We start from the raw sequence: 23,595 nt of genomic DNA on the forward strand, positions 1-23,595 counted from the left end.
GGTGGGTGGTCTGACCCACAACTCTACGACGTAAACGTCACAGGCAGGTGAAAAAAACTAAGGCTCAAGGAGACCCAGTTGCCTGCCTTTCTTCACACAGGTCAAGCCCTGGGTCTACTCTACTCTGAAATCTACTCCCCGCAAACCACCACCCAGCCCCACCCCCGACCTCCGCGCTGCACCTCCGTCACTTCCCGTCTTCTCAGTCGCCCCATAAATTAAAAACGAGGTGGTTGGCCGAGATGAGCTTTAGCGGTCTTTCCAGATTGCCGGCTTTACAGTTTTAGGAGCGGGGAAGGAAAACCCCTCAAGGTTCCCACGTCAAAACACCTGTCCAAGCGCAAGGGGCGCGCGCCCTCCCGCTTAGCACTGGGAGAAGCGCGCCCGGCGTCGCCAGGGGTCCGGCGGTCCCAAGTCCGGCCTCTCGCAAAGGCGCGCGGACCGCCGCGCGCATGCGCAATGGCCTCCGGACGCGCGCCTTCCCTCCACTCCCTGCCCCACCCGCGCCTGCTTCCAGTCCCTGAGGGAAGCGGCGAGGGCGTGTGCTTGTCCGGCTCCTGCTGACCTTTGGCCCCTCAGCCAGTGCCCTCGCAGAGCTGTCCTCATCGCCCCTCCTTGTCGGCTCTGGTAACAACACCCTAGCTCAGAGCCGGGGAGGGGAGGAGCCTTTCGCGTAGCGCCCCCGGTACCTCCAGTAAGCCTAGAGTCGGCCCGCCCCGAGGGGCGTGAGGGGGCGGGGCTGAGGACTTAGGACTCCGGCCCATAGACCGCCTCCTGCCGAGCCAGAGCAGGCGTCCCAGTCTGGTGTTGAGAGAGCCATGACGGCGCTGCGGGGGCTCTGGCCCGAGATGCAGGACACCTGTATCTCGCTGGGGCTGATGCTGTCGATCGTGCTGTTCATGGGGCTGGCCCGCGTGGTCACCCGGCAGCAGCTGAACAGGCCCACTGCCCACGCCTTCATCTTGGAGTTTCTGGCCACGTTCCAGCTCTGCTTCTGCACCCATGAGCTGCAACTGCTGAGCGAGCAGGAACCCCTGCACCCCACCTGGCCGCTGACGCTAACCTACTTCTTCTCGTTGGTGCATGGCCTGACTCTGGTGGGCACCTCAAGCAACCCGTGCGGCGTGATGATGCAGATGATGCTGGGGGGAATGTCCGCTGAGACGGGTGCGATGAGGCTGTTAGCTCAGCTGATTGGTGCCCTGTGCAGCAGGTACTGCATGGGCGCCCTGTGGAGCCTGGGACTGACCAAGTATCACGTCAGCGAGAGGAGCTTCGCTTGCAGGAATCCCATCCAAGTGGACTTGCCCAAAGCGGTCATCATAGAGGCCGTCTCCTCCTTTATCTTCCACAGCGCTTTGCTGCACTTCCAGGAGGTCCGAACCAAGCTTCGTATCCACCTGCTGTCAGCACTCATCACCTTTTTGGTCTATGCAGGTTTGTTATTCCCACAAAACACTTGGCATGTCCGGAGCTTCTATGACTTGAGGCTCTAAGTTCTTTGCCAAGATACATTTTAAACCATTATGCCTCTGTGAAGTCAATATTGGTATCTCCGTAATTCTAATCATTTTGCAGCTCATTCTTTACCGATAGGGTCGAAATATTGACCCTCCATTCAGTGCTTTTTTTTTTTTTAACACCCAGAGAAAGCCACTTCTGTGCTGAAACTGAGATCATGTGAGATATTGCCAAGGGTTCAAATATCCTACAAAGGGATTGTTGTAATGGTAGAAAGGAAAGATAACATCAGCTACCTCTTGCCAACTTGGTATAGATCCTTTCTGAGACTCTCACTGAAACATGATCCTGGGTGTCAAAAGTTCCTTCCAATTTAAAGCACAAGCTACCTGATTGGTTAGTAGTAAGAGTGGGAAGTAGAAATTCTGTAGTTCTATTTCTTAGTTCTTTTTCTACAAAATTACTTAAAATCATTTCTCTCCTTAATAATTCATCTTGAGTTATAAGTGAATTTTTAATGGCCTATCAAGAAAGATGTGTTTTAAAATCAAAACGTGCTTGAAATCAAAGACGCTTTTTAAAAACTAATAATTCTTGAGAATCTGTTGATTTCTCGTAAACCATTTGTTCACCTTGACAGATCTCAGATTTAGTGGATAATCTGAATATTCCAAATGGGACAAGAAAATCCAAAAAACAAAAGTTTGATGATGAAGTGTGTTATTTTAAATGATCACGACAAAATATTTCATTAGGACTATATCTGAATTCTAAGATGTTTTGGAGGCAGGAGTCTAATAAAAGGAATTAGTAGTAAGAGTCAGTCTTCTGCCCACTGAAAGGGAAACTATGAGTAGACGCAAACCTCAAGATAAGGAATTTTAAACATATGCTCAACTTCCTAGGTAGAAATGAAAGAATTTCCAATCCATTTCAACTTCTTTAGATCTAGTACCATTTTTTTTGTAGAGGCAGATGGAAATAAATGGTATAGGAGAGAAGGAAGGATTTATGCATATTTGAGGGGTTGGTGAGTAGTTGCTTATTAAAGTTTTAGGTTTGGGCCAAAGCAGAAACATCCCTTGAAAAAAGTTATGCCACAATTTAGCTCTGTACTTATATAATTAGAAGTGGTAAACATTTAAAAGATGTTTTAAGTTAATAAAATGTTATACACAGTTCCTCCTCCCTCTCTTGATTATCTTTAAATTGGTATTCTTCCTATTTTTGTACTTTTAATACATATTTATGATTTCATAATAATACTGTATATATTAGCCAATACCTATTTTATAAGTGACAAAGATTTTGAGAGAAGAGAAACAAGATAATAATTGAAGTTATACATAAATATAAGGAGAGTTATTAGAAAGAACCCATAAAATAACAATTTAAGGTGTTCAAAAACACTGCTCTTTTTCTTCCCCTCACACTATTGACATCGACATTGCTGAAATGAGGATACTAATTGGTAGGGGAGGAGGAGAGAGTGAAGGGATCACTACAGCAGTGGTTCTCAACATTCTCTCTGCATTACAGTCACCTAGGGAGTGTTTTAAACATACCCATATCTGGGTGCCAAGATTAAGATTTAATTGCTGTGGGAAGGGGCCTAGGCAATAGTAGATTTTAAATTTTCCCAGGTGATCCCAATATGAACCACTGCTCCAGTCTAGACTTTGCTGGCCGTTTCAGTAGCCACTAGTCACATATGGTTATTTAGGTATAAATCAACTAAAATTAAATATTTACTTCTTCAGTTGCTATAGCCACATTTCAAGTACTCAATAGCCATATGTGGCTAGTGGGTACAATATTGGGCAGTGCTGGAGGCTGTTTGCAGGGACAGAACCTAAAAATTATTTAGCACTGTTACAGAAATTGATACCCTATTACGATCTTCCTTTTCTGCCAATATAAGGGAGATAAGAATATTCATTGGGCAACATGCCAAGCATGTAGGAAATTTATATGAGTTATCCTAGTTAATCCTTACAGCAACCCACTGATGAATACATTATTCCCATTTTTATGTAAGTGAGGCTCAGAAAAGTGAAATGACCTGTCCAAGGTCACACAGCTAGAATGTGCTGGAACCATGGTTTAAACTGACACTAAAGCTTATACTCATTTCATTATCAGCATTTCTACAGCATATTCCTCAAAAGTAACAAAAATATATACATACAATTGAATATTGTTCAGCCATGAAAAGGAATGAAGTTCTGATACATACTACGATAGGAATGAACCTTGAAAACATTATGCTAAGCAAAATAAGCCAGACACAAAGGGACAAATGTTATATGACTCCACTTATATGAAATATTCAGAATAGGCAAATTCATAGAGTCAGAAAGTAGAATAGAGGTTACCATGGGCTGGGTAGCAGGGAGGAATAGGGACTTTTTGTTTAATGGGTACAGAGTTTCTGTTTGGGGTGATGGAAAAGTTTTGGAAATAGTGGTGATGATTGAACCTTGTGCCTGTAATTAATGCCATGAATATACACTTTTAAATGGTTAAAATGGCATATTTTATGTTATGTATATTTTAGCATAACTTAAAATAATTTAAGTTACAAAAGGATTCTGTTGCCAAGTAAATTTGGCAAACACTGGATTAAACAGATTTTCTAATTTAAGACTTCACAGAGCCTTTACTATGCTACTGTTTATTGTGAAACTCCAACAAGAGAAGCATGTGGAACACAGTTTTTCAAACTTATGGAATCCTTTTGTCTAGGAGTGTGTAGCAGAAGAGAACATACTTTGGGAAGTGCTGCACGAAGCCGTGTCACTCCCCATTTTTTCTATGGATATAAGTCATAACTTTAGATCAGTTATTCTAAATAGAGTGAACTGTTTGGGGACTAGCTGAGTGTGTGTCTTACCAGGCAGAGGTGAGGCTTTTGTAGGAAGGAGTTAAGAATGGATAGGGAAGGGAAGTCAGGGGAAGCATCTGCTAAATCAGGCATCGTTACAAGTTACTTTGATAGGTCTTTCTCTCTTTTTTTTTTTTTAAACTTCTAAGATACTATTAGTACTGGTTTGGCTAAGTTGCATGCTGGGATATTTCTTTAATCACTTGCATTTTGAGGACCCTAATACAGGTCACATCAAAAGAACTGATAATTTAAGATTACAGAACATAACTGTCCAGCAGCATAGCCACGGGCTCCTTGGATAGCCAATGATCAAGCGTCTGATTGTGTATTTATTGATTTAGCACCCTGCACTTTGATGTGCAGATGGAGGCCACTGATGTCGTTACCACTTATCATGTATTTATTGACTTCCCAAATAAAGTAAAAAAAACTGTGATTTATTAACATATTAAAGCTATAAAACTATGGATGCAAATTTCAAGCAAATCTTCCTTAATTTAGGTTTTGGGAGAATTTGGTTCAATGACCAGGGTAGGAGAGAACTGCATTCATTTTTAAATTAATTACATATTGGGAAAAAAATCTGCTATTTTACATATCCAAATAGGCTGTCTTTATTACTGTACCCTGTTCATTTCCTTTGTAGAATTTTTAAATTATATACTTGTTTTCTGATGTAATGCCTGTCTTCCTCCACCAGACAGTAAGCTTTATGAGTAGAGAGACTAAAATTGTTTTATTCATTATAAGTTATAACTAGGACTTAGCATGGTGTCGCCTGTTACAAATAAATACTCATTATTTTTAGAATGAGTGAATGAATGAATTAGCAAATACTCTATTCATTTAAAAATAGAAAGAAGTAATACATATCTGGGTATTCCATATTTTATGTCTAAGGGCTTTCAAAATAAGCCTAATATATTGTTTGAAGTAACTGCATTTTTACTTCATTTCATTACTCCATTCAGGAGGTTTTTGTATCCTTCTAAGTCACGAAGAATTTGGGTAAGATTATTTGTCAAAGGAGAAGGGAACTAAGTCCTTTACATATGTTTATTTTTAATCAATAACCATATGAAATAGGTGCCAATTTACAAATGAAAAACAGCTTCAAACGAAGGTCCAAAACTTTTTTTTTTTATCATGCCAGTATAATATAGTGGTTAAGCACACAGCCTTGGAGTTGGACTGTGTCCATAGGAGAGATAACTTAATTTAGGTCTCAGTTTCCTCATCTTTAAAATGGAGAATAACACTACCTGTCTCTTCAGACTATGACGAAGAATAATGTATTCCAAGTTCTTCCCAAAGTAACTGGCACAAATGTTCTGGTCACTGGAAAGGCCTAGCTTCCATTATAAATTAGTTAATTGACATTCTAGCTTTTACACGAGTCTTACATGATTTTAACTAGTGTCATTCTGTCACAGAGAATTTGATTCCCTTTAGGAGTACTGAGAAACATTAGTGCCTATAATTATCAGATTTGGGACTCAGTCTTTGTGGTAATTTCACCAAGGTCGTACTGTCTTCTAAAACTCTTGGCAGTCAGCCAGCTGGATCTCCCTGTTGATACCTCTTCTTCAACATATGTTATGGCTTCTCCCCTCCAGACATCAATAAATAGTAACTCATTTTTCAAAGCCATTTTCTGTAAGTTCTGTGCCTGATGGATGATTCTTACTTTTTAAATAATTCACATTTAATTACACAATACATGAATGTGTTATTTTTGTAAAAAATGGAAATATTACGAATGAGACTTTTGATTGCCATCCTTCATGCCTGTCCCCTCCTTCCCTGCCTACTCTTCTCACCAGTGTAGTCCTCTGTGCGTGCATGTGTCCTTCCAAATTCTTATGTGCATTTATTATACGTATAGATAGGACCCTATAGAAACTATTATATGTGTTCATGTTAACATGAAAGGTATCATACTTTACTTTCTGCACTTTGCTTTTTTTAGTGGTGTAGTTCAATGATATTATCTTGGAGATCTATATTAGTAAAGAGATTTCACTTATTTCAGTACTGAGTGGTATTCCAAATTAATAACAAAGTTGTATATTTAGCTACCTTCTTCTGAATGGACATTTAGGTTTTTCCCAGTTCATTGCTACTATAAATAAACAACCTTATGTGTGTCTACTAGTATACAAGTACCAGTAGTTCTCTAGGACAGTGGTTTTCAATGCGACAGTTTTGCCCCCCGCCCCCCCAGGGGACTTTTGGCAATGTCTGGAGACATTTGTGGTTGTTACAAGGTGGGAGATGGATGTGCAACTGGCATCTAGTGGGTGAAGGCTAGGAATGCTGCTAAAAATCCTACAATGCAAAGGACAACTCCCAACAAAGAATTACCCAGTCTAAAACATCAAAGCCAATGCCACATTTTGGGCCTTTTGTTGACACAATGGATTTCTGAATCAGTTAACTTATCCTTAAAATAACAGTAATTTATTATTTTTCATGACTTTGTGGATTAGATAGGAAATTCCTGAGATCATATAGCTGGACAGTTAGTATGTCTGGAAGAGCCAAGGTGCTTCACTCGTCCAGCAGTTGGTACCAACAGCAATCTAAGATGCCTCAGTTTTCTTCCCTGTGGCCTCTCATCCTCCAGCTCACTTACATGGTCAGGACATTGTTCCAAGAGAGTAAAAAGTGGAAACCGATGATGGCTTTATTGAGACCTGAACCTAGAATTCACTCAGTGTTGCTTCTCACATTCAGAATTCACATAGCATCACTTCTGCTGCATTCTATTTGTCATTGCAAGTTGCAAAGCCAATCCATATCCAAGACAGGGGAATAGACTGTACCTCTGGGTAGGAGGAGCAGTTTCTACCAAGTCACACTGAGCAGAATTGGTGATGTAAGGGTTAGAAGATAAGTGTGAAGTAGTTGGAGTTTTAGAATAGTATAAAACTGACTGACAGTGTTCTTAGACCTAATGGAGATACCAAAGACCTAATGGGAAAACTGAAGCAAACTAATTATGAGGGCAATGATTCAGTCTATTTTTATTGATAAATGCCGAAAAAAAATCACAGGTCACTTATATTATCACCGCACATATTACATTATATATATATATATATTTTTTTTTTTTGCGGTACGCGGGTCTCTCACTGGTGTGGCCTCTCCCGTTGCGGGGCAGAGGCTCCGGACGCGCAGGCTCAGCGGCCATGGCTCACAGGCCCAGCCGCTCCGCGGCATGTGGGATCTTCCCCGAGCGGGGCACGAACCCGTGTCCCCTGCATCGGCAGGCGCACTCTCAACCACTGCGCCACCAGGGAAGCCCTACATTATATTTTATTATAAAGATCTGTGTGAATCCTTATATTTTTATCCATGGTGTCCAGAACATAAGAACTCAATAATTTTTTGTGGAATTAAGCTGAAATGACCACATGCCAACCAAACAATTCTGTTGGCCCTTGGCAGGTGCAGGTTTAACATTCCAAGATTTGACTATTCAAGAGTGGTCCTGAAGGTCCATGATGTGATGTCATTTATAATTGCTGAGGCATAAATACGAATCATGCTGTGAGGCTGGTATGCTAAAAAGGACTCTTAGCCATGGAGTGAACTCAGTTCAGTGTCAACATCTTTACCTCCACACAGCTTCAATGTTTTCAGCCTATCAGGAGTGAAATCTCATTAGTGAAATCTTATGAAAGGGTCTCTTAATTTCCAATTTTACTTCACTGCATTTTATAAAGACAACTAACATGCTATAGTGGCATATGTCCACGTAAAATTTGTGAAGATCTCCGGATCTGTAGCTGTGGCTGAGTCAGAGGCAGACAAGTGTGCCCAAGCTTCCACATGGAATAACCACCAGAAATGTCTCTATCTCAGGGGTACAATTAGAATATGTTTTGAAAAGCTGAGCCACAGTTCAGGTGAGTACCACTGGACAGGCAGTCCAACCTCTTTTGCCTTTCCTTACTTGCTGTGTAGCCAGAACTATAAGCTCCTGGGCCCCATCTCAGAGAGAGACCCTGTGCAGAGCTGCACCATGAATCCTGAAAAGTAGTCAACAGTTAGAATTTGTGCTTATCTTTCACGACTACTCAGTCACTTTTTTTTATTTTTAAAAATTTTGTAACCACTTTATTGAGATATAATTCACACACCACTCACAGTCACTTCTTCAGGGCTCTGCTGCCAAGTAAAAATGGAGTCAATGATAATGCTGTGGTCCATTTTTTGTTTTCAAAGCAAAGGTACTTCTGCTCAAGAGGATCTTGGGGTATTGTACCCATTTTAAATGTACTTTCATCTTATCTTTATTATTATTCACTCATTTAAGTTGATGAATGTTAAGAAGGGCAGCCAAATCTCCTGTTTTATAAAACTGTAGGAACAGTAACAGAGCAGGTTAACTTTCAATGTGCATTTTATAACATACTATAGGAAAAGCATTGGATTAAAATTCTTAATGTCCTTTGTCCCCCCACCCCCGCTTTTTTGCACCTGGCATATTATAATCTATATTTATCCTCTATGCCAGGTGATTCTGCAAAGGAAGATTACAGAATAAGAATACTTAAAATACCTAAAATGAAATAGTTACATTTAGTAATCCCTGTATTTCTAGTTGCAAGAAAATGTAAGATATATGGTTTGGTATCATTCTGTTTAAAATGTATTACAGGAGGAAGTCTAACAGGAGCTGTATTTAATCCAGCTTTGGCACTTTCACTACATTTCAAGTGTTTTGATGAAGCATTCCTTCAATTTTTTATAGTATATTGGCTGGCTCCTTCTTTAGGTAAGCATATTTATATTTAATATAATTAAAAGATTAGAATATTTTAAATATGATATGGAATGTCACTGTAACATGTCAATTTCCAAAGCCAGAGTAGGGACAGAAAAGAAAAAAGGTAGGAAATGTTATGCCTGAAGTAACATTTTATTTTGTGCAGTATCCTTTAAAACTGTTTTTATCTTCAAAGAAACAAATTACCTAGTTAAGGATAGTCAGTTTGAGGTCTGATACCACTTTAAGAAGCCCTCAGATATGAGGGCAAAAAAGTGAGGAGTAATTACTTCCTTTAAAAAAAATCTTTTTTTTGCTAAAGGAATTTGTTTTTTTCAAGTTTGTGAGCGCCAAATAAAATACTATTTAGTTCATTTGACTCATTTTACAGAAGGGCATCTCATGAAACAATGCTGAACTATAATAAATGTAGTTTTAAAATTTTCCACAAGTTGCATTCCTGTTATCTCTATCTGGATCAGATATGTAAAACTCCTCTTTTCAGGTAGGTCAAATAACATAAAGAAGTTATAAAATAACTGTAATCATGATATGCATTTCCTTATGTAAGTTATCAGCATTTCTTGATTTTGTCTAGTCATCTGTTTTAAGCCTGACTATAATTCATAACTATAAATGAATATGAGGATAGCTGGCCTTCTGTTAGTTCATCCTTCTTTTCATCCGGTTTGCATTTTGTTTCTTGTTGCTCATTTCTTTAAAAAAAAAAAGGGGGTGGGGAGGAGGGTACTTATAGGAGAGAACACAGGCATAACAGGTTTGAATAGCCATCATACTTCACTCCTTCCATTCGTTTCATTTAGGAATTTTCCTCACATTTAGTATCTATTATGCTCAGCAATATCTATAGGCCTAAACATAAAGAATATCAGAGAAAACCTGTATTTTAAAATGCTAATAATGGTAGCTTTTTCTCATCTATTGATTACTAGTATTTTCCAATAAGTTCTTTAAATTTTCTCTGCTCTTAATTTTTAAGAAGTAAAAAAGGTCACTGAAGTTCATGAAGAAGTTAAAAACATCACTAATTGGACTGGTCTACTGAAGTTTTTATATGGAAAAATTCTCTTAATATGTCTTATTTGAAATGAACATATATTATTAACATTATATATTTGTTAATGTGCTCCAACTACAATTTTAACAGTAGGCCCATGATACTAAGGAATTATGTCGTTCACTACTTGAAAAAAAACTAAAAAGTAGGCCTTTCCAAAAGAATTTTAAAAGAAAAAAGAAACAGAAGTCATTGCCATTCTCTGTAAAAAGACCACGACTTTTTTTTCATTAAACACATTTTCTAGCCTAAATCACTTGATAACTTCTTCCTGGAAGAACATACTGGAAAAAAGTCTCATGACAGAAAGGAGCAATCACTTCTGCCCCTTTAGCAAATATACAGACCAGAGAGTAGTAGGGTAGGAAAACAGTATATTCTCTTCATGACAGTGTGGTGCAAACAGGAAGAGAACATTACTTGTTGCCGTTACCAAAACATTTTAAAGAACCACTTATCCAAAAAACAATCCAAATACGTAAATGAAAAACAAATATACTTTTATTTCTTTACTTCCTATCCAAGGGATCTTTTAAAAATGGGATTGGGATCAAACTTTTCTGCAATTATGTATGGCCCTAATTAGCCTGTTGAAAATATACATTCAAATATTCTTCCTTTGTTAACCTAAGGATCTCCTAGCTTTTTCTAAACAGACCCAAATAAAATTTCTGTTCTAGTTTTTCATTTAAAGAGCCATGTTCCTATACTGCTTTCAGAGGTTTGTGAATGAGAAACAATATAGAAATAATTCGATAGATGTGGATAAAAGACATGTGACTAAATGGCAGTTTTTAGAATACTGAATTCTGGCTTGCCACTGACTTTTGTCATACACTGAAATCACATTCCCATTGGGAAAAGAAATGGCCTCAAATGAAAAAAGGTCACTATTAAACTCAAAGAAGGATAAGAAAAATAAATTTTATTTTTACAAGAGTCATTCAAAGAGCTAAGTAAGAGATGAGGAGTCAAAGCAAACAAACACTAGGCAGTGCCACAGAGTGCGACAGAGGAGAGTAATTGCAAGATACCTATCTTCTTTCCCTTCTTGACCAAGCAGGGAGCAAACTATTCTTGGAAGACATGGTCCTTGTTCTTTCTTGTTTCTCTTCATAGCGGAGATAATTGTAATTCCTTTAATGGGCCCTGCCATCTTCCCCAATTAATAAAATGTTAGAAATGTGACTATAAGAATGTATATAGAATTAATTCTCTAGCTTACACATTTCATATAATAAAAATTTGCAAATTCTATTTGCTTCTATGAAACTGCAACTCCATTTTTAGAAAGTTTTAAATGTAATGTCTTATTTTCTAGCTCTGACTTTATAAAGAAAATGTCAAATTTTGTGAATTTATTAACAGACTGTTTCTGACTTTTAAAAAAATCTAAAGCCTTTGTTTGCAAATCAGATTCATCTTTCAAAAATATGTTAAGCTATCCAAATGCTAGTCAAACCTTAAGGTTTCCTCTTGTTAGCAAACAGGAGTAAACTATCAAATCTGCATGTGACAAAAACACATTCTTAATCTAAGTTTAAACTGATTTAGAGCTTTAAGCCTACATACCTTCAGATAAAAACATTAACCACTGCAGACTTCTCTGTTAGACAGTGATTTGAGTCCTGTGCCTAAATCTCCTCTGTCCCTATTTCCCACTGAAAAATTTTAAATCTTAAAAAATGTTTTTAAAAAAAAATCACAGTTTACATATATATACATATATATATATATATATGCTAGTTTAGATTTATCTGGCATGACCTCAAAAATGAAGATTTGCTAATATGTGATTTTTTTAAAAACATATTTATATTTAAGATTTAAAACGTCAACTGAAGTTTTCTTTCAGATACTCTGCTTATTAATACAGCTCTAAAAGCTATTAATCGTTGAGACTAAAATGGAGACACAAGTCCAGAGTTTCTCACTCAGCAAGTCAGTAATGAAGCCAGAACTAGAACTCCAGATCTATTTTATTTATCCTTTGAATTCACTGTTTAGATCCTACTGGTTTTTCCAAGTACATACTGTTTTTACGGATTCATCGTTGAAGAAAAATAATATGAGAATATTATATTTTAAAATACCTACATGTTTCATGTAGAACTGATGTAGCTAATTCTCTTAAACATAGCTCTACAAATCTCTAGGTATGTAACTGTATATAATCTTAAATTATAACCACTGAATGATTATGAACTTCCTTAGGGATTGTTTTGTTTTTACTGTATTTTTCTTTCAGGTATATTGCTGATGATTTTGATGTTCAGTTTTTTCCTTCCATGGCTGTATAACAACCACACAATTAATAAAAAGGAGTAACTATTCTAAAAGACTCAGACTAAGTTTCAGGACAGTCAAGATGGATGTGATAAAGATTTTATCACCTAATATTCACACACTGGCTGCACTGGATTCGTCAATGTTATCTTCCTTTGAAGAAACTGCCTTAGAGTTTTCATCACTGGGACTTAAAAAAATTACTGTGAAAATGAGGTATCCTGTGTTTTTCAGTTAAGACTTGTTCTTTTAAGCGTGTATTAAATGCTGCTAGAAAAGGCTCTTTAAATATAAATCTCAAGTGATAATTGTTAATTTTGATGAAAAAGAAATTGAGTACAGGGTGAGAAGGGAAGGGAAGGGAAGGTGATGGTAGGACCAAGAAAGAGTACGTGTATCATGTGTCACCTGAATGAACAAGATTTTTAACCAAAGTTCAAACAGTCATGCTTACAAAACTGGAGAGAGGATACTTTTCAGCCACTACCTCACACAGTGATACCATCAGCAGTGTCATCTTTCAATAGGAAAGTTGCTTTTGGAAGTAGATTATATACCTACTCATACTCAAGGGGGTTCCTGAATTTTAAATATATTCTAATCTAAACTATTTTCTCTAAATAGACAATCTCACTAGCTTTAGGCAAACTGTCATTCTTTAGTAGAATAAAGCACTGATACAAGGTGTAAGCTTTTCACATTCTCATTGGACTAGACAGCTACCTTATGAAGTAGGCAGGGCATGTATTTTTAATCTCCAGTTTACAGATAAGGAAACGAAGTCTAGAAGGGAGTTTACTGCTTTGCCCAAGGTCAAATACAGCCAAATACCATCTTTAAACTTCTACTTCAATACAAAAAAATATTCTCCGTCATCATTAAGACTAAAGGAAAATTGAAGATTTTAAAGAAACATTAAATACTTTATAATGTTACAATCTGTTTAGGAATTAACAGCGGTTTTTTTTAGGCTTAAAGAACCTTCAAGTTTTCCTCTATTAGAAGCTTTCTTTTATTGTATGTCTACTTTTTATTAAAAGTTCAGATGATAAAAGGTTAAGTATGTTTCTCTTCAAAGGAATTCCATTATCAGAGTTAAAACTGAAAGCAAAAAAAAAAGCGAGGTGGGGGCGAAATAAGATCTGTTTGAGTAATAATCAATTAAGCAACTGATAAACTGCCAGGTGATCTAAGTGCTGCTTGGTGATCAGCCTGTGATAGTCACTCCCTTTACACCTGCAGACTGAACCAGACTGCTGCAGGCTACCCAACAAGGCAGCCAGTGTGACAGTCATGGACTTTGACTCTTGAACTTAGGAATACATACCGTAGTATTTTCTATTTTAAAAAGCAGAGTTCATAAAATTGCAACAATGGCTAAATGCAGTCTCTGACTTGTTTTATTTGGCCTGCACAGTATTTAAAACAAAATAACAAGCTAGTTATTTTAAGCTTTTAAACCACACAAAAATCCATAGTTCTAGCTTCTCTTGAAAAAAATCAAAAGATCAGTCAATATTAGGCCTGACTTCTGCTATTACAAGCACACAAAATGACTGGTCCCTTTAAAATAGTCCCTTTGCCACTCCCTATGTCTCTTCCAAACATGAAGCTGAATTTCACTTATTATTTCATGGCTGTTTTTCTTATAGGAATTTTTTTTTTATTCATGTCTCTTTATCATGAGACTGTGGTTTAAGAAAATTGAGTATTAATTTGTGAAAATGCCCAGCCCTCTAAACTGCACTTGTCAGAATTAGAGGTTGTGACTTCTGATGACATGGCTTCCCCTGCAGCCCTCTCAAATGGTAGCTTAGCTGTTTTCTCTATCACGCCTCTTGATACCACTGGGCCTGGAGATGGAACAGGTCCCTTTCTCCTCATCTATTCTCTGCTCCCCCCATTAAAAACATGTCATCAGACCATGCCACCTTCTACCTGGGTACTTCTTATTGCAGTTATCTACTGTACAGTCCCCTCAATTCCCTCTTGATCCTTTAGGAATTTAGTTCCTGTCTCACTCTCCACACCACTACTCCAGCTGTATTTGTTGGTGATTTCAATACTTACAAAGACGATCCTTCCAATATCTTGGCCTCCCTGTTCATTGGCTGAACTTGAAAGGCTCTTCAATAATTTTTCCCTTCTCTTCTGCCTCAACTACAACTTTGGTCATAACCTTGAGCTTGTCATTACCAATAACTCAAACTCTTCTCTGATCTCAAATACCTCATTCCCCAACCACTAACCCCTCTCTCCAGCTCACTCGCCCTACTATCTCATCTCCAATGATCCTCTGAACCCCCATGGGGAACTTCTGTCCACCGATACCACCACGTTTTCACATCTTTCTCCCCTCTCAATTACTCTCGTCTCCTTCAGCAGCTTAAATTACACTCTTGCATAGAATCTTAACTCCCTTGTTCCTTTATCTCATCATACTCACATGGCTTAACCACAATTTGATTAAATCCAACTGTCTGCTTATTCCATGCCTGCACCCAAACATGAAATAGAAGAAAAACTGGAGATAGCAGTAGGACAGTTCTTTCAAAGACTTTTGCTGTAAGCAAAGAACATGTGGGGGAAATTGGGTCAAGAAAGAATTTCCTTTTTTAAGGTGGGAAAGACATCAGCATGTTTACGTGCTGAGGGGAATGATGCAGTAGAGAAAATAATGATGTAGGAAAGGGAGGGGAGATTTCCCAGGTCCATAGTTTTTAATTGGCTAGCAAAGATGGAAGCAAGTGCACAACTGAAGGGGCTGGCCTTAGCTAGAAGCACAGACAGATCATTCATAGTAACAGGAGAAAAGGTAAGAATATATGGGCACAAGAAGAGTTGGTTAAGCAGATGTGATGGTGGGAGTCTGAAGAAGTTCTTCAGTTTTCTTCTTCCCATTTTTTCTTGAAGCATTCTAGTCAGCCCTTCAACTCTACCATTCCACTGAAATTCCTGCCAAGGCCATCAATGACTTCCATGCTGTTAAATCAAGTTCTCATACTTCTTACCTATCAGCAGCATTTGATACAATTTATTGCTTTCTCCTCTTGAATCACTTCACTTCCAGAAAATTACTGCCTTCTCAGTTTATTCTTCCTCCTTTCCCCAAACTAAATGATAGAGTTTCCCAGGGCTCAGTCCTCTGAGCTCTTTTCTATTTATACTTACTCCCTTGGTAATTTTATCCAGTCTTGTGGCTTTATGGCAACTATATCCTAGTAACTGCCAAATTTCTGTCTCCAGCTTGTACAACTGTCCTGAACTCCAGACTCATATCCATCTGTAAATGTAACTCTATACTTGGTTGTCTAACATATAACTCAAGTTAATACATGCAGCTCTAGTTAATTCAAACTGCATAGTTTATCCATTCTCTTGATGGTATTTGTACTTACTATTAAATCAATGCATGTGATAAACATTCTTGTGCATGTCTTCTTGTGTACATGTGTTTTTCTAGGGTAGTAGGCTTTCATACTTTTCATTATGGCCTACTAGCATAGTTTGGTCAAGCCTCCATCTACTTACTCCTGTCCAGATTATTGCAATAACTTCCTGTTTCTATTACCAGAGTGATCCTATTAAAACAATCAAATCATGCAACAGCTCTCTATTTCAGACTTAAAGGCATATATTCTTCGATTTAACTATTACAAAACTGTACGCAACTGTTGGTGCAAAATATTAATGTGTTGGGAAAAACTGCACATGAACCAGTGTGATTTCTGGGTTATACGGACATCACTGCCCTACTTAGCAATCATTTGTGAGCTAGTTCACATTATTTAAAAACACACTGTAGCAAAACTGTATAAGAATGCTAGGGCTAGAATAACCACACTTTAAAGCATCCTACATAAGGAATAATTCCTAGCTTCTAAAAGCACACAGGATTCCACAACTTCCTGCTTTTAAAAGACACTGTAAACAAAATGAAAAGACAAGTCACAGACTAGGAGACTGGAATCTAGAATATATAAAGGACAGATCAGTAAGAAAAAAATAACTTAAAACTGGGCAAAAAATATGGAAAAGTCAAATATACAAAGCAGGAAGGTGTTCAATCTCACTAATAATCAGGAACATGGAAATTACAATCCTGATGAAATTCTACTTCCATATTCATCAGGTTGGCAGAAATTCAGGAGTCTGGAAATATCAAAAATTGATGTGGATATAGAGAAGCATTATTCCCTAATGGTGGAACTGTAAATAGCTACAATCGTTTTGGAGAACAGCTTAGCAAAATCTAGCAAACTTTAAGATTTACATAAGTGGGGCTTCCCTGGTGGCACAGTGGGTTAAGAATCCGCCTGCCAATGCAGGGGACATGGGTTAGAGCCCTGGTCCAGAAGGACCCCACATGCCACGGAGCAACTAAGCCCGTGCACCACAACTACTGAGCCTGTGCTCTAGAGCCTGCGAGCCACAACTACTGAGTTCATGTGCCACAACTACTGAAGCCCGCGCGCCTAGAGCCCGTGCTCCACAACAAGAGAAGCCACCGCAAAGAGAAGCCTGTGCACCGCAACAAAGAATAGCCTCTGCTTGCCACAAGCAAAGAAAGCCTGCACGCAGCAAGAAAGTACCTAATACGGCCAAAATAAATAAATAATTAAAATTTTAAATCTTAAAAAAAGTAAACAAAGTGCTTAAGTAGGAAAAGCAGCAGATTCAATTAATAAAAGTTAAAAAAAAACATGCAACCCAATACTATATAGTGTTTATAGCATACATATACATTTAGCAAAAATACAAACACATACATAGTTATGATCAATACCAAATCTGGGATGGTGGTTACTTCTGAAGAGGAGGAAGGGGACTGGGATCTGGGGAATACAAAGGGAGCTTCAACTGTATTTGTACAATTTTATTTCTTAGCTGCATGTGAGTATATGGGTATGTGTTACGTTAGTATTTTTTTTTTTAACTGAAGTATAGTTGAGTTACAATATTACATTATTTTCAAGTGTATAGCATAGTGACTCAGTATTTTTGCGGATTTTACTCCATTATAAGTTATTACAAGATAATGACTATAATTTCCTGTGCTACACAATATATCCTTGTTGCCCGTTTACTTTTTACATAATAGTTTGCATCTGTTAATCTCATACCCCTAATTTGTCCCTCCCTTACTTCTCCCTCCCCTTTGGTAATCACAAGTTTGTTTTCTATATCTGTGAGTCTGTTTCTGTTTCGCATATACATTCATTTGTATTATTTTTAGATTCCACATATAAGCGATATCATATAGTATGTCTTTTTCTGACTTATTCCACTAAGCATAATATTCTCTAGGTTAATCTTTTTAATATGCCCAAAATATTTCAGAACACAAATTATTTATAAAGTTAGGTAACGATAACCAACTTTTCCTTTACCTGCAGAGTTTTGCATTTAAACAATGAATGATAATTGTAAAGTTTTTAATTCTTTGAAACTCTAAACTACGATATATAGCCCAGATCCCTATTCCTCAGATAAAAATTACGACCATGCAGGAGATGTGTTAGTTTTCTAGTACCACCATAACAAAGTACCATAAACTAGGTCGTTTAGAATTACAGAAATTTATTCTCAGTTCTGGAGGTCAGAAGTCCAAGCAAGGTGTCAGCAGAGCCATGATCCCTCTTAAAGGCACTAGGGAAGCATCTGTTCCAGACCTCTCTCCTAGCTTCTGGTAGCCTCAGGCATTCCTCTGCTTGTACATGCATCACTACAATCCCCCATCTTCACATGGCTTTCCCTCTGCCATGTCTGTCTCTGTGTCCAAATTCTCCCTTCTGATAAGGACACCAGTAAATATTATATTAGGGCCCATCCTAGTGACTTCAATTTAACTTGATCACCTCCGTAAAGACCCTTTGTCCAAATAAAGTCACATTCTGAGATGCTGGAGGTCACGACTTCAACATATCGTCTTGAGGGGACACAATTCAACCCATGAACGCGGAAAAAAAACTCGTCTCCCTCCTACCCCAGTCCCCTACTTCTCCCCCAAACAACTTTCTTATGCATCATGTATATGCACATGATACGTATAATCCCCATTGTAACCTCCAGCCCCTTTTCTTCTATACAAATATCTCTGTGTCTTGTTTTTTAATCTAATGTATCTTGGAGCTTATTCATTATTGGTACATAATATCTAACCTTTTTTTTTTTTAACATCTTTATTGGAGTATAATTTCTTTACAATGGTGTGAGTTTCTGCTTTATAACAAAGTGAATCAGTTATACATATACATATGTTCCCATATCTCTTCCCTCTAACCAATTCTTTTTAAGGGATACAGTTTTCCACTGTACAGAGGTATTGTAAATAATTGACCCAGGCTTAACTATAGACATTGAGGTTGTTTTCAGTCTTTTACAAATAAAGTTGCAATTAATATCCTTGCGCTTATGACTTTTCCTAATGTGCAAATTTACCTTTTAGATAAATTCCTTTAAGTGAAGTCTCTGGGTCTCTCATGTGCATTTTAAGCTTTGACAAATATCAATAGTACGTCCCTCAGTTTCTATAAAAACCTTTCTTAACTTTAATTATATACAACCCCAATTTATAGTTTTTGTTGTTGTTTCTGTTTGTTTGTTTTTTAAGGTTTGGGGATGCAGTAGACAGCTGTAAATTTTGCAAGCCAGCATCCAAGCATCCTTTCTATTTGGGATAATCCACCACTGTGAGAATCTGGGCAGGGGCAGTGCCCTTCCACTACAGAAGCTGAAAGGGCCAGATAGTCCTGTCTTCTGGCAACACACACAGTGCCAACCAGGACCCTGTGGTGACTCAAAGACACAGAAGCAATTCAATCAGTCTAACACCCAGAGGAATCACAACATCTTATGTAAACCAATCCTAGTTCCTAACCTTTTTCTGAGCCTGGTTTATTTCAGCTTTCATGTCCATTTTGTGAGCTACCAGATAGCCTTTTTTTTTTTTTCTGCTTAAATTATCCAGATTTGGATATTTACAACCAGAATTTAGGCTGATAATTTTGGTCATACTTTTATGAACATAAATTGCTACACTACCCTCATATTTGCATTACACGCTGTGAAGGCTTAGACTGCTATATTTTGGGGTAATACATATTTGCTTTTCTTCATAATTCTGTCAGCTGTTTACTGCTGCTATTAATATGCCTGAGGCAACCACCCCTTTTCTCCTTTTCTAACCTGTTACATGCCTAGAAACTAGATGAGCAAGTCCATTGGACCTGTTTGTAGAGCAAGGGTAGAGACCTGCAGTGAAGGCCTGAAGGTCCTTCGAGAAAAATGCATAATTTTATCACATCTGTTTTAATTGCTCAGTGGAATATTAAATATCAGGCATCTCAGATGTATTCTAAGAGCTGAGTTAACATTACATTTGTAGCTGCTTCTTTCTGTTATAGAAAGAATTAACTACTATTGGTAATAATTAACATTTATTGCATCATCTTCTAGACACTGTTGTTAGTGATTCATACAATCTTCAAAATAATCCAAAAATAAAATCCTAAGAAGAATTCGCCTGTATACACTTTTATTTATTAGCCTTCTCATCCAAGTTATGTATTTCTATTTTATCTTCTTAAAATGGTGCTAAAAACAACAATTCTAAGTTCACTGCTCTCCCCAAAGTTGTCCTGATTTCTCATCTGAAGTTATTAAGTCCCTGACATTAGATATTGATTTTATTTACGTAGATATGAGCAGACAAAGCGAGACGCTAGTGAAAGTATTTTTCAATTTCAGCTTCTTTGTCAAGGGATGGCAATAATTCTATCAGAATCCTCATAAGAGATTTTCTCAGATTTTAATTACTATCTACTAGCCACAGAAGATGGGTACCAGATGAAGATTCACCCATTCTAGAAATACTTTAAAAATATGATTTGTATGACAATTAACTATATAGTGATTCTATCTGAAATCCTGCAGATAAATAAAATTTTATCTAAAATTTCTCTGAACAATGAGTAATCACACTTGTCTTCTAAAAATAAAGGGCTATATACTATGATCATCTGTGCATAATCCCTCATCTTTAACAATACCGGCAAGATCCCAACAAGATCTCAAAATACACAATCAACATTTAAACAAGCCTATCTGAAAAGTATCAATATCTGACGAAGGGACCTGAGGGAGGCAGAAATCCACTGGGATATTTTAATGAATACATTTTTAAACAATAGAACCTAGATCAGACGACCACTAACCCTAGCTATGGGGCGAGAATGTCTATGTCTTTTCTTAAAATTTCCTCTACACCAAGAAACAGTAAACAAAACAATTCCAGCAACCCTAAAATTAAGTTCAAATAGAATCAAGAAATGTTGGCTTGCTGATCATTATGAATTTTATTTTTAAAAAGTATGACCTGATCTTTTCTTCTTTCTCTTATTTTCTCAAAGCTATGGGTACACCTGTCTACCATTACAGAATGTTACAGTTGACTCTTTTAAAGTCATTTAGACTTTGAAAGTCTAGTCCTCTCATTTTACAAAGATGAGGAAGTAGGTCCAGAGAGGTTAAATATCTTGTCTGCCAAGTCAGAACTAGATGCTTGGTCTCCTGCATCTTAGCTGACTGCATTATCCACAATACCAGGCTGACCGCAGCAGTGCCTACAGGAAACACAGTGCACAGAATCTCAACATTTTGTTGATACGTTATCAAAGAGCACTTTATGTTTCACTAAAAGTCATGATTACAAGTATGTAAACATGACTTTAAAAAGGAATTCAAATAGAATTGCTAAGATTAGCCCATAAGAATACCCAGACTGCTTACTGAAGAATGGATAAACGTCTAGCATAGAATTATGAGTGCTGCTGAGATTGGTAGCAGAGAAATTTGGGAACTTCCTGTGCTGTCTATTGAAATTTTAACACTGAAAACCCTGCAGTAAAAAGAAAATGTGCTTCCTTTCAGCTGCTGGTAGATGGTAAGGCTGAATGGTATTTGGGAGCACAGGCTTAAAAATCACAGCTCCCTATCTATGTGACCTCAAGCATTACTTTACCTCTCCCTGTATAACTCAGTTTCCTCATCTCTAAAGTGGGATCATAAAAGCACCTATACCTCATAAGGTGGTTAAGAATATTATATGCATAATGCATGTAAAGAACCCAGAACAGTACAGACAAGGTCTCAGTAAATTTCAGTTCCCATTTCCAAGCGGCCTTTATCTTCGCTTGTTGTAACAAATTCAGTATTTATGAGAGTCTGGTCAGGAAAAAGAATATTCGTTTTTTTCAGTCTACCATGCAAGATGAGGGAAACCAAGTAAAAGTGCTGAAAAGAACACTGGGCTTAGTGGTGACACACTAGTCACTAATTAGGCAAGTAACTGTGAATAGCTTTCCTAACCTATTTTTAAGGTCATAAAGTCCGAGTATAGGGGCTTCCCTGGTGGCGCAGTGGTTGAGAGTCCACCTGCCGATGCAGGGGACACGGGTTCGTGCCCCAGTCCGGGAAGATCCCACATGCCGCGGAGTGACTGGGCCCGTGAGCCATGGCCGCTGAGCCTGCGCGTCCGGAGTCTGTGCTCCGCAACGGGAGAGGCCACAACAGTGAGAGGCCTGCGTACCGCAAAAAAAAAAAAAAAAAAAAAGTCCAAGTAGAAACCTGTAATTACAAATCAGTCTGATAACTACCCAGGTGTCTGTGAAAACAGAAAATTGAGAGTTGAAAAGTATGCCCTGAGAAATTACTCCTGATTCAAGTGGAAGCAGAAATCCCTTTGAAACGTGTTATGACCTTGTCCTACTAAACTCTGCCTGAAGCTCTAACTATACATTTTCTTACTTATTTCATGTTCATGTTCTCAACAAAAGTCAAACAACAATAAGACCAACAAGATTCTCAGTTTTTGCCAACACTAATTTTTTAAGAAATGTTTCTCATTAATGGTTTTAGGCAAGAATGAAAATGGGAGGGAAGTCCAAAAGGGAGGGGATATCTGTATGTGTATGGCCGATTCATTCTGTTATGCAGTGGAGGCTAACACAACATTGTAAAGCAACCATACTCCAATAAAAATGAATTTAAAAAAAAAGGATAAGAGCACAATAATATAGAAAACCTAGATTTATTTGTTAAGCTATTACAAAGACAAAACAATTATCTGAAGTACTTTGAGAACTTCACCCCAATTTCACTTGTTCTTTTACAGAAACTGACCTAAGAGGTTGGGAATGAAAGGATATAACCTAAGAGGTTATAAGAGAACAGACTGGTGAAACATGGTGAAAGGAGCAAAGGCTAGGCAAAAGCACTTGTGTTAGTGGTAGTATGTGTGGCTGGGCTGTTTCTGAAGAGGCTCCCTAGAGTTAATTAATCTGGGTTCCCAATTAGTAAAAAGAAAAAGACCTTTAACCCTGCGGAGACTGTGCATAGGCCAGGATTTATCTGAGATCTCTGTTTTTCTTTTTTTAAGGAGTAAGGGTATTCTTAGGCCCTAAGGTGTATATCTTGTATTCAGCCCCTCTCTTTCCCAGTCTACCTGCAGTCTACCTACACCTTCAAGTGCCAGTGCATTTCCACCATGTAGTGCTGCTAGGTTATGAGGATGCATATAGTGAAGGCAGGAATTATAAGCCTACAGAAGGTACACCTAGACACAAAGTTTTGGAGTAAATGATAAACTACAAATACCCTCTTGGTTAAGTTAATTCACCTTTGTTAATAAAGGTCATAGTTTCTTGTGCTGGCGACAACTTGTTGTCTCAGTATAATCTGTCTCAAGAAAGAACTGGTTCAGGTAAGTTTTGGAGAAGGAAAAAGACTTTCATCAATACCCACTCCACAGTGGAAGAGGCACCAAGTTCTCTCCTAAGGTTATGAGCAGAATCTGAAAAACAAAAGGTTTACAGTGTTTATAATAATAATACCTAATTTATTAAATGCCTAGTCAAGAGTGCCAGGGACTTAGATATATTATATCTCAGTCTTTGCAACAATCCTGCCAGGTATTTCCTATCATCCTCATTTTTCGGAAGAGGTAACTGAGAATTAGAGAAGTTATACACCTGTCCAAAGGCACACAGCTGGTACGTGGTAGAGTTGTGATTCCACTATTCATGTGCCTTCCCCTCCACCCTATCTCAT

The 23,595-nt window shown here is 37.8% G+C and overlaps 2 protein-coding genes across 6 annotated transcripts in view; one reads left to right on the forward strand and one right to left on the reverse strand.

Moving 5' to 3' along the window:
* Positions 1 to 231: 231 nt before the first annotated feature.
* On the forward strand, positions 232 to 13,992 carry AQP11 (aquaporin 11). Its single transcript, XM_022593899.3, has 3 exons — positions 232 to 1,437; positions 9,015 to 9,131; positions 12,449 to 13,992. Exons 1-3 carry the CDS (start codon positions 819 to 821, stop codon positions 12,526 to 12,528), a joined length of 816 nt encoding a protein of 271 aa, XP_022449607.1. The 5' UTR covers positions 232 to 818; the 3' UTR covers positions 12,529 to 13,992.
* Positions 11,106 to 23,595, reverse strand: part of CLNS1A (chloride nucleotide-sensitive channel 1A) — a 31,136-nt gene continuing 18,646 nt past the window's right edge. For all 5 annotated transcript variants that reach the window (XR_002647430.2, XR_002647429.2, XM_022593901.2 and 2 more), the window contains one exon: positions 11,106 to 23,338. The gene's annotated coding sequence lies outside the window, so the exon portion shown is untranslated. The remainder of the gene's footprint in view (positions 23,339 to 23,595) is intronic.

This window comes from Delphinapterus leucas, chromosome 7 (genome assembly GCF_059928025.1).
Source record: "Delphinapterus leucas isolate spDelLeu-1000000601 "Yukka" chromosome 7, BTC_Dleu_Yukka2, whole genome shotgun sequence".
Lineage (NCBI taxonomy): Eukaryota > Metazoa > Chordata > Mammalia > Artiodactyla > Monodontidae > Delphinapterus > Delphinapterus leucas.

What these genes read in the sequence shown, in the direction of transcription:
- AQP11 (XM_022593899.3), top strand. Translation starts at nt 819, where the DNA reads ATGACGGCGCTGCGGGGGCTCTGGCCCGAGATGCAGGACACCTGTATC. An exon ending in CACCTTTTTGGTCTATGCAG is followed by an intron (nt 1,438 to 9,014) that starts GTTTGTTATTCC and finishes AATGTATTACAG; the next exon opens with GAGGAAGTCTAACAGGAGCT. An exon ending in TTGGCTGGCTCCTTCTTTAG is followed by an intron (nt 9,132 to 12,448) that starts GTAAGCATATTT and finishes TTTTTCTTTCAG; the next exon opens with GTATATTGCTGATGATTTTG.